Here is a 12,379-nt window from a genome sequence, read left to right as displayed (position 1 = left end):
TACGATGTCACTCTAGTACAAGTATGTACATTGTACAGGTAGTCAAAAGCCAAAGGAAGTTTCCATCACAAAAGTATAGAATTGGAAACGAAATAATAATAAAAAAAAACATTAAATTTGCGACGGAAAACTCTACTTGATATTAACTCAGAATCATGGTCTGAATCACCCCCCTCAGTATTCGTTACGATGTCCCTCACACTCTTTACGTGGTAAATTATACTATACGCATCGTTAAAAAAAGGAAAAAGTCGTACTGAATATAATGTTTTACACTGTGTTCTCATTCTCAAGTTAAGTGATGAATCCCAGGCAAACTTACTTTTTTCGCAGTGGAGCAGCGTGGTGCGCCCTTGGGTTGGTAGAGGGGAGGCCTGTGTCCAGCAGTGGCACATAATATATACGTATAGGCTATATATGTTAAGTTATAGGTACTTATGCACTCACAATTCTATTGTATATAATTAAAACCTGCTTTCATTTGTTGCAGGTGTTAAAAAAAATGAAAATCTTACAATGGTGAACTTGTTAATCTTTTGAAGTGACAGTGAAAGATGCGAAGTGGTGATAAGACGATGGTTGTATATTGTTTTAAATGAAATGAAGAAGACCAGTAACATGGGGCGGAGTACTGGAGGCTTGGTGACGGTGGTCGGGTGGCTTCTACTCGGACGGATCACTGGTAAGTCTAAAAAGGAACTTTTACTATCAGAAAAAAAAGGTTATTTAGGTAAAACCTACGACATACATATACATTTACAACATTAAAATATACACATCATCATCATCACCAGCCCATTAACGTCCCCACAGCTGGGGCACGGGCCTTCCCTATGGATGGATAGGGAGATCGGGCCTTAAACCACCACGCGGGCCCAATGCGGATTGGTTATTAACGACTGCTAATGCAGCCGGGACCAACGGCTTAACGTGCCTTCCGAAGGTCGATGTGAAAACCGGCCTTTGCGAAAGTTGCGTAATTTCAACAATCGCAGACCGAGCGCGTTTACCGCTGCGCAAACGAGCTACTCAAATATACACACAACACTTTATATCTAGTCGTTTTGATGTTTGAAGATGTATTCTTCGTAAATTAATTTACAGCCAAGTACGAAAAACGAGTTGGAAATAAGAAACTCACTAAGCATATCTACATTGTGATATTTTTTTGGTAGTGGTTGCCTGGAAGAAATTGCTCTTAAGCAATAAGGCCGCCCAAATTGTACTGTATTCATGTGTTATGTCCGATTGTTGAAATTAAGTTCTAATTTGATTAATATCCTTACTTATCTACACAGACAAAAGTTAAAGAATTAGCCTTTGATAGACAGAAATGGAGATTTTTAAAAACGATACACCGACCAGAGCGTGGCTCTTGATTTAGTGATGATGATCTACAAAGACAACGCAGTGAAAGAAAACATCGTGATGAAACCCGCATTCCCGAGAAATGCATTTCCGGAGGCATGTGACCTAACCTGTATTGGGCTGGTTTTCCCTTCGCAGGTTGAAAAGTCAGTCGCTTCTGTAAAAAACCGGACCTGTAAAATTTTAAAATCTTAAAATTAGAAAAACGTGATAATGCTAGGGAGATAATGATGATGATTTACAAAGACAGCACATTGAATCAATCATCAGTATTAATTCTCTAAATCTACTTGAACTGAACTTCAAGTATTAACAGAATACTCAATTTAATCATTGACATATTTTTTGTTACGTTACAAACGACGCAAAACTATTTGTCCAAGCTTCTAATCAGAGAGATAACAAAATAAAATAAAAACCTTTCAATTCACAAATTAGCGAAGTCGCTAACAAAAAGGCTCTTAGCTGATTAAGTTTCAGCACTGGACGCCATCCAACTACTGTAAATCATGTTTAACACAATTACCTACAGCTAATCTTTGATTAAATACTTTGTTAGTGCGGCTCTCGAACGCGCAAGTTGAAGTTAAGTTTACATTACGACGATACGATATCGACACGATTTAAAAATATCGAAGAAGGACGAACTATATATCATTTTAGTGTTGCCACTTCAAACAACAGCTCTTTAAAAAACGTTTAAATGCCACAAATTGTCCAAGCATGAGGGAGGGGCGCAAAAACCAGGTTTAGTACAGAGTTCACTAACTAGGCAAAAGAAAGGCCTAAAGTGTATCACAATCAAGGTCGCCATGCTTTTCATTGGTTGAAAATATAGTAAAATTTTGGCAATAGCAAGTCAGCATGGGTTTAAACCAATCAATATCGACTTTTTCAAATTCATGTTTGGATCTTAAATGATTATCATGAATAGCGTTAAAAAAAACATCGTGTGAAAACTCTTACTTCCCCGATACATTTTCAGAGGTAAATAATGTAACTTGACCTGGGTTTCCCTTGGTAGTTACTTCTGCAGAGAACCCGACCAGAAAAAAATCCATGTTAGGTAAACGGATTCCGTGAAGAACGGGATAACGCTAGGGAGATGATGACCAGAAGATAAGTTCTAGGTTCTTTATACGCTTCTAGGCAAGCATAAAAGCGTAGAACCGATATCATCATCCCCTTAGCATTATCCTGTTTTTTACAGGGTTCACTTATCTATCCTGACGATTTGACAATTCCGATTATATACAGAAGCGTAAAATCGGTATCGTTCATCATAAAAGGCTCAGATTCCCAGCAATTTATTTTGATAGAAGAATGCGACTCTTTGTAAATTAGAGAGGACAGGGAAAGGGTGCACAAAGTTTATTACGGCTTTAAGGATTATGGTGACTTTATTTATGGCAACTGAAATTGTTTTAAAATGTTTAGGGACCGTTTAGATGTAAAAGTAAAAGCCGTTTTTGCAATCAAGTAGGTAGGTATAATTCAATTTAACTGGAGAATAAGAATACGTAAATAACGACTTGTGCTATTTTTATCATTTATGTGATTTAAGTTTTTTTAATTACTTACTGCTAGGACAAATAAATAAAATATACGTTATTTCGGTCTTTTTACATCCATATCAGGTAGAAAAACAATAGAAAATTACTTACATAAATGTAGAGTATTGAGAGTTTTCATTTGATAGAAGCATAGACTTAATTTTTTTCGTGCTTGCGTGGACGGTAGACAAAACATAATCATGAAGATTTACTGGATGTGGGAGCAGTGCAGTCAATTTTGTCAGAAACTACATCAGATGCAACAATCGTGATTTGTAAATTAATCACCTGGTTTCGGCAGTGACTTCTATATTGTTATATTTTTCTAAGGTTAAGTAGACGATGCTACGCGATGCGACGCGATGTAAAGACACGATGGAATTGACATTATCTATACTTATAATAAATCTGTAGAGAGGTCAATTCTGTACATTAAATATTTTTTCAAAATAACTATCAGGGGGTGATAAGTGATCGATACTGATGCCAAAAATGCAATCAGTAAAATTTTTGTCTGTCTGTCTGTCTGTCTGTCTGTATGTTCCTTATAGAAACAAAAACTACTGGACGGATTTTAATGAAACTTGGTACAATTATTCTTCACACTCCTGGACAGGTCATAGTATACTTTTCATCACGCTACAATCAATAGGAGCAGAGTAGTGAAGGGAAATCCTTTTGTATGAAAAATCTAAACCACTCAAGTTAGACGTTTGAAATTTGGCATGCAGGTACCTTAGATACCGTAGAGGTGCACTAAGAAAGGAATTCCCGAAATTCCTACGGGAACGGGAATTAGCGGGAAAATCCTTTTGTATGAAAAATCTAAACCACTCAAGTTAGACTTTTGAAATTTGGCATGCAGGTACCTTAGATAACGTAGAGGTGCACTAAGAAAGGAATTCCCGAAATTCCCACGGGAACGGGAATTAGCGGGAAAATATTTTTGTATGAAAAATCTAAACCATTCAAGTAAGATGTTTGAAATTTGTCATGCAGGTACCTTAGATACCGTAGAGGTGTACTAAGACAGGAATTCCCGAAATTCCCACGGGAACGGGAATTAGCGGGAAAATCCTTTTGTATGAAAAATCTAAACCACTCAAGTTAGACGTTTGAAATTTGGCATGCAGGTACCATAGGTACCGTAGAGGTGCACTAAGAAAGGAATTCCCAAAATTCTCACGGGAACGGGAATTAGCGGGAAATACCTTTTGTATGAAAAATCTAAACCACTCAAGTTAGACATTTGAAATTTAGCATGCAGATACCTTAGGTACCGTGGAAGTGCACTAAGAAAGGAATTCCCGAAATTCTCACGAGAACGGGAATTAGCGGGAAAATCCTTTTGTATGAAAAATCTAAACCACTCAAGTTAGACGTTTGAAATTTGTCATGCAGGTACCTTAGGTACCGTGGAGGTGCACTAAGAAAGGAATTCCCGAAATTCCCACGGGAACGGGAATTAACGGGAAAATCCTTTTGTATGAAAAATCTAAACCATTCAAGTTAGATGTTTAAAATTTGGCACGCAGGTACCTTAGACACCGTAGAGGTGTACTAAGAAAGGAATTCCCGAAATTCCCACGGGAACGGGAATTAGCGGGAAAATCCTTTTGTATGAAAAATCTAAACCACTCAAGTTAGACGTTTGAAATTTGACATGCAGGTACCTTAGTAAACTTAAAGCTTAGTTGCAACAGGATATTACAAAATTCCCACGGGAACGGTAGTTAGCGGGAAAAAACATTTGTATGAAAAAATCAAATCTAAATAAAATGAGAAACTGACTGACTCAGTGACTGACATATCAACGCATAGCCTGAACGGCTAAATGTAGGCATTTGAAATTTGGAAGGGACATAGCTTAGGTACCGTAGAGGTGCACTAAGAAAGGAATTCCCGGAATTCCCACGGGAACGGAAATTAGCGGGAAAATCCTTTTGTATGAAAAATCTAAACCGCTTAAGTTAGACGCTTGAAATTTGGCATGCATGTACCTTAGTTAACTTAAACCTTAGTTGCAACAGGATATTGCAAAATTCTCACGGAAACGGGAGTTAGCGGGAAAAAAACATTTGTATGAAAAAATCGAAACCGCGTAAGATAGATGTTTTCAATTCAATTCAATTAAATTATTTATTGCATTCCATGTAGTACAATGGGGTGTTACATAGGCATAGGAACTAAAACATGGACCCTGTAGGGCACAGCAACGTTGAAGGGAAGAGAGGAAGTGTGTATTAAAATTAAAACTCAATGAACAATCAATTAAAAAAAAAAACAATTCAATCAATTGATTCAATCTAACATGCATACCTTAGTAAATATAAAGTTTATTTTTTGCTGTATTTTGAAAAATGGGAGTTATTGGGAAAAAAAAATGTACTTATGAAAAAATCTAAACTGCATAAGTATGCACTCCCACACACACAAAGATCTCTCTCTTATATAACACGCCACGCGGACGAAGTCGCGGGCAAAAGCTAGTCCATAATAAAAATTAAAGTCACCATCACTAATTTAAGAGTCACGCTCTTGTCGGTGTAGCATTCTCCATTCTTGTCTATCAAAGGCCAATTGTTTCACCTTCTCTTAAGGGCCCAGTCTCCGGTAATCAAAGAAATATCGTAACATTGCTTAAAAAAAGAAAATAATTAACACCAAAAACTCGCAACGACTCAATTTTCAGACAGCAGATTTAATTATTGATTTTTTGTTTGATTATTTTGATTTGTGATTATTTTTTGAAAGGTTTTTTTTATTTGTAACTCTAGGCGGGCCATCTACTATTGTTGATCTATGCCCACAATGGCCGGTGGACCGCATGTTGAGAGTGACTGGGCTAGTCAGAGGTACATTCATCGCAACATGAACTGAGTACCACGGTATACCGAGCTCAGTGAATGATTCAGTTCATCGAATATGTATTGAACATTAAATGCTTCAATTATGCAATGTAATTATTTGCAGTTATAACAATATCATTAGTGAAATTCAAACATTGACAGTCATGTTCATTAGACAAATTAAGAATAATAAAATAATGAATCATTCATACGTACAAACTCACTCCGGAAATCATAATAAGTTTACATAAACACACATAATATACATATATAATAAAAACAGGACGTATATAGGCTACGTCCCACTGCTGGGCACACGCCTGCCCTCAACCAACCGGAAAGGATATGGAGCATACTCCATCACGCTGCTCCACTGCGGGTTGGTGGATCTGTTTTACGGCTAATAGCCGGGACTTAACGTGCCCTCCGAAGCACGGAATCTTCTTATTTTTTCTAACCACTAGACCACGGAGGCATTATATTATATTAAACAAAAAGTATTATAATAATAATAATAATAATCTTTATTGAACATAGGCTTACAATTTTACATTAATAAAAATATAGACAACTATAATAAGACCAATTACTCTAGATATGCGGCGGTCCCTGCACTAAGCTCAGCTTGTATCGCAGGGGCCAGAGTACGATTTCCTGTCAGGATTTACAAAATGGACACACGGACAGAATACAGAGCACTATGAAAAATTATAACTGCTTATATCAAAATACACAATAATGAAACATAATAAAAATATTTAAAATTATCAAAAATAAAACTTCTAGGTATGGAGTAATGTGTGTGTGTGTGTGTGTGTTTAAGTATATTTCTAGGTCATGAAATAAAAATAAATTGGAAATTGAAAGCAAATGGAATTCTATAGTCTCTGCTTACCTCGGTGGGCATTAGGCGTGAGTTTATGTGTGTATGTATGGAAATTGAAAAAAATACCGATACTTAGATGGTGCCGGCGTTGGTTTAAAGACGATAAATACCTGAGGAGTCGATACAGGACCTGAGTAGCCGGTGGTGTAATGGTTAACACGCTCGTCCCGACTATACAAGAGCTGCGTGTTGAACTCGTTGAGTCAGATTTTTTCGTTTTAATTTTCTCAAAATGAAAAATATTTATTGCAGGAGATGCCCATAAAATATTAGTTACATTATCATCATCATCATCATCATCAGCCCATTAACGTCCCCACTGCTGGTGCACGGGCCTTCCCCGTAGGGAGATCGGGCCTTAAACCACCACGCGGGCCCAGGGCGGATTGGTGGTTATTAACGACTGCTAATGCAGCCGGGACCAACGGATTAACGTGCCTTCCGGAGTAAGCTCGAGATGAAAACTTTTTTTTTGTGGTCACCCATCCTATGACTGGCCTTTGCGAAAGTTGCTTAACTTCAACAATCGCAAACCGAGCGCGTTTACCGCTGCGCCACCGAGCTCCTCTACATTACATACAATACAACGTTCATTACACTACACATACAGTAGTATAGAAGTTCTTTTATTGCGTGGTACACAGAGACAAATACCAAGCAAAAGGCAGCTTTGACAGCTGTGTATGTATGTGTGTGTGTATGCACGTCTGTTTCAACCTAATTTATAATAAGGTTTCACTAGCAGCGTCTTGTGACTGTCTGGGGCCTGTTTTATAAAACTTACAATTGTAAATTACAATGACAATTTGGTGTTCATTACGTAGCTAACATGAAACTACAAAATATTTGTGATCACACACTCCGCAATGTACATCAAATTGTCATTGTAATTTACAATTGTAAGTTTTATTAAACAGGCCTCTGGTGGTTATAGGCTGTGTAACGTCAGGACCACACTTATCTCTTATACATTACGCACACTATTCAGAAGAATTTCAGAGAAATATACTTATACAAACACAAATATGCTTTATTGCGCACAACATACAATACAAGTATCATTCAAGTATTTATTTTCTTGTTTCATTATTTTTAGAGTGTGATTTTTTTGTTGTCGGGTTTTAGTTTTTAAACTTATTAAAAAGTACGTTACGTTACGACGTAACGTACGTACCTTACGTTTTTTAAAAGGTCACGTAGATGTCATCATAATACTATTACGGCAGATTATTTCATATTTACTATTGACAGCCTCTGTGGTCTAGTGGTTAGAGCGTTAGGCTCACGATCTGGAAATCCGGGTTCGATTCCCGATGGGGACATTGTCGAAATCACTTTGTGAGACTGTCCTTTGTTTGGTAATGAGTTTTCAGGCTTGAATCACCTGATTGTCCGAAAAAGTAAGATGATTCCGTGCTTCGGAGGGCACGTTTAGACGTTGGTCCCGGCTATTAGCCGTAAAAACACCTCCACCCACCCGCAGTGAAGCAGCGTGGTGGAGTATGCTCCATACCCCCTCCGGTAGATTGAGGGGAGGCCTGTGCCCAGCAGTGGGACGTATATAGGCTGTTTATGTAAGTACTATAAAATGTAACGATGTATTGTCATAAGGTGCTTCAATATTCAGAGTTAAAGTTCTGCAACCGTTACTCTAATGAGGTTTAAGAGGTAAAAACAATATTTTTTAAAGTTTACCTTTCGTATACTGGTCACAACAGACCCGAAAGCGAAAACGAACGAGACCCAATTTCACCCGGCATCCAACTGTCTAGTACAGACGCGCTACCCGGGTATACCCGGGTATCTAAATAGACCCAAACAGACCCATAGCTCTGTATCCTGTCGGTAGCACTGAGATATAGCACCTGCATCGGCTGCACCCGCATTTGGAACCGGATGAACCGGTTATATTTATGTCTTTTACCGATATGCCGCACTGAAAATATTGTTCGTTTTAACAGCTGGGTTTTGGTGGACGTTTCTGGGTTGCGGTAATCAGGAATAATTGTGTGAAGGTTAATAGAGGTTAAGTGTAATTGTGGGAGGCTGTGGCGTCCTCTAATAATAAATACTTTCTTTCTTTAAAAAAATATTACAATACAGTACATAACAAACAAACAAGGACTTACGATGATCAAATTGGAGATGTCCTTAGAAAAGGTTCAATACGATCTACTCTGAACCGGCGTGCGTGTATGAAGCGATTGATGAATGTGGAGGAAGCAAGAGAAGTGTGTCAGGATCGAAGCAAATGGAATTCTATAGTCTCTGCTTACCCCGGTGGGAAATAGGCGTGAGATATGAAAAAGACATACAATATTAATAATAGTACATAACAAATACACTTTTTGTACCAAAATAAAAAGAAATAATTACAAAAAGACTCGTGGCCTTATTATTTATTATTAAAAAAAAAACATAGATTCATAAAGGTGTAATCAATTTGAGAGATCACGATTTTCGTGATATGTCCCCTCCGGGATTCGAACCCGGGGCCTCCGGATCGTGAGACCAACGCTCAACAACTGGACCATGGGGGCCGTTGTAAGATAAATGAAGATAAACCATAGGGCCTATTTATCCCGGAAATGTCGTTAAAACTGTCTTTTGTCCTTTTTAACATGTTGAACCATTATTTTAATTTAAGTCTTTATATCGGAAGCTCCCGAAAAATGTCTTCCGATTACTTGAGGCTTTGCCCACCCCTTTAAGGATTAGGGCGTGTATACAGTATAAACAAGTATATGGTGTACGTTTACCAGTAACATGCAACCGCAGTGTGATCTCAACTCACCTGATAAATCGCATCTCCGTTCGGTGCCTGCGTCCGATTCGATTTGCAGCTCCGGCTTAGCACTAACTCTGTTTGATTCACACTACTTTAAAATGTTGTTTCTATTTGATATTTACTGCAAACTGTAAGAAAACTCCTCGCCGGCGTGGCCAACTAGAATCGATTAATTCTTTCAAATATTTTTCCTCTCAGACGACGCCCTGAGCCGAGGTTCGCGCCCAACTGGGCACCCTCAGGCCTGTTGTCTTAAAGTTGTACTGGGTGAGAGCCTTCAGCGCTCCCCATTTGTCCGGCCAAATAGTTAATACCATCTGCGGACAATCTACAATTAGTCACGTCAAAAAAAAATTGACACTTCTCCATTTTAAATGAAATGACTTATTTCGAACCAATCACGCAAAACCGTAATATTTTTGGTGCATTTTTGAGTTACTAAACACTCACTCAAATTACTTTTTATCAAAATAATGCTTTATAGTTTGTGTTAAACTTTCAAATTATATATGCGATACTTGATGACTGTAAAACAGGATGTCTTATCGTTTTTAGACGAAAATAGTGTACCTAAATTTGCCCTGTGTGTCAAACGGGGAGCGATTCCGTTCCCGGTATTGGACTTGCACAAATAATTTAGACGAAAACAGATGTACTGAGAGAATTGATACTATTTTCGATTTTCATTTCGAAGAAAGAAAGACACCGCCAATAAAGGAAAACATATTTATAGTTATTTATATAGTTATTTATATACTTAAAGCAAAAATGTCTTAATTCCATTAACTTATTTTACAACTTGAATTAGTAATTTAAAGTTAGTTAAAAGTTTACGCCCAGAAGCTTTACATCCAAGAAGTATTAAGTCTCTATAGTAAAGGATTCATTTTAATAAAAGTTATATTCCCTAAGCTTGATTCCTTGAAATGATTTGACGTGACATTTCTAGAGCCGATGATGTAAATGTCATCATTATCTTTATTTTAAGAGCCACGCACATAAGGAGATTACCATTTTGTGTTATCTCTCTCTCTCTCGTTCTCCTTTTTTAAGATCTGCGCTCTTGTCGGTGGAGTAATCGCGTAATTGTGTTCATCATCATCATCATCCAAGCCGTGTCCGGCGACGGTGACTCCTAAATGTCTATCCCAGGTCGATGTTATGATAGGCTCTAATATGGCTAGCAAAACCGAACTTCGATTTGAAGGTTCGGCCATATGGCGCACAGAATAACTGGCCAGCAGAATTAAATGTATATTTGTAGGAGGGCTTGTGTCGAGTCTTCCGTATTTGTCGTTTTACGTCAAGATCTTCTAAACGTGTTATCACAACACTGATTTACACGTGTAATAAACAGGGTGTTAGTGACAACGTAACCACACATATGACAGCTAACTGATAGGAATGTAGATAAATTGTTGGATTTATAGGCATATTCAGGGATATGGCTATTGTATGGGTGGTCCATATTAATATAATTTTCTAATTGTTTTCTTTTTTGTTCCTTTTTCTTTTTGTTAGAAATTAAGACAATTATATTATGTAAGTTAGGTACGCCGTAACTGTGATTTACATCAGATCTCTATATATATAATTAGAGTTAATTAGTATAATGCATAAATGTAAACCATGTGGCAGTACTAATTAAATAAATAAACAAGTAACGAACTTTGAGGTACGATTCAGACCATGCTTCTAAGTTAATACCAAGTATAATTTTCTATAATTATAAACTTTTGCGATGGAAAATTCCACTTGATATTAACTCAGAATCATGAGCCAATATACGTTACGATGTCACTTACAGCATGAACAAGCACGTACAGGTAGCCATACGGGTCACGAGTAATAATAATGTATAATACTTTAAAACCATGTCACATTAACTTTTCTGACAAATTAAACCGTAAGTCTCATTAAATGTCAAATATGATAGTGCGACAGGGTTCTAAAGTGGGTACATGATATTGCTCATGACTGTACGTTTAAGTGTTAGTGACAACGTAACGAAAAATTTGGGGGATGATTTAGACTATGTTTCTGAGTTAAGTGGAATTTTCTTTCTCTAAATTCAATTTTTTTTTGTGTTTTTTGTTTAATTAATTATTGGCAGTTCCATACTTTTGCGATGGAAAATTCATGCCTCAAAGTTTTTGTCACATTGTCACTAACACCCTGTATTAGTATGACAAAAGTGACGGTACACAAAACACGTCACAAAACAATTCCATTCAATACCTCAATTCCAAATAGACTCGGTTCAGCGCTCAAAGACTATCCAACACATTTGGAAGTACACGGGATCTAAATCAGATCTTCAGACACATAGGAAGCGTAGCGGCGATAAATCTATGCCTTCGTCGAATTGCTTCCGAATCCAGTAGTGTTTACTACGGGGTAAGGGACTACTGACATGGGACGGGAACCCTGTTTAGAGGTAATAATTCTACAATTCAGCATTGTAAATTACTGTTATTAATGTTGTAATGGATGCTAGTTGTCTTGTGTAGGCTTTGGGTAGTTTAAGAGTGTTTGGTGTAGATGGAAATAGACTTTGACGCCGTGTGTATACATCAGATTAATTTTAGAATAGATTGACAGAAACGTAAAACTTTAAACACATTGATTTGCAAATATAAACAACACGTGGTAATAAATCTTCTTCTTCTTCTATCGTGTGGGTTGTGAGGCGAATTACCAACCTCATCAACCCTGGTGTCAGGGTTACTATTGAGCCGCCAAAGGCCCCTGACATGACTCATTTATAACGACTACGTACTTACACAGTAAGTAGTAACCGGGACCAACGGCTTAACGTGCCTTCCGAAGCACGGATCGTCTTACTTTCGGACAATCAGGTGATCAGCCTGTAATGTCCTAACCAAACTAGGGACCACAAAGTAATTTTTGTGATATGTCCCCACTGGGAATCGAA

The 12,379-nt window shown here is 37.5% G+C and overlaps 1 protein-coding gene across 1 annotated transcript in view; it reads left to right on the top strand.

The window, feature by feature from the left end:
- Window positions 1-578: 578 nt before the first annotated feature.
- The window catches only part of LOC126366633 (uncharacterized), a 341,274-nt gene continuing 329,473 nt past the window's right edge, over window positions 579-12,379 (top strand). Inside the window, exon 1 of the mRNA XM_050009822.1 lies at window positions 579-682. Coding sequence (XP_049865779.1) covers window positions 601-682 — 82 coding nt within the window. The 5' untranslated portion in view covers window positions 579-600. The remainder of the gene's footprint in view (window positions 683-12,379) is intronic.

This window comes from Pectinophora gossypiella, chromosome 5 (assembly GCF_024362695.1).
Source record: "Pectinophora gossypiella chromosome 5, ilPecGoss1.1, whole genome shotgun sequence".
Classification (NCBI taxonomy): Eukaryota; Metazoa; Arthropoda; class Insecta; order Lepidoptera; family Gelechiidae; genus Pectinophora; species Pectinophora gossypiella.
Note: the sequence above shows the minus strand (reverse complement) of the source record. Positions and strands in the feature narration are given on the sequence as shown.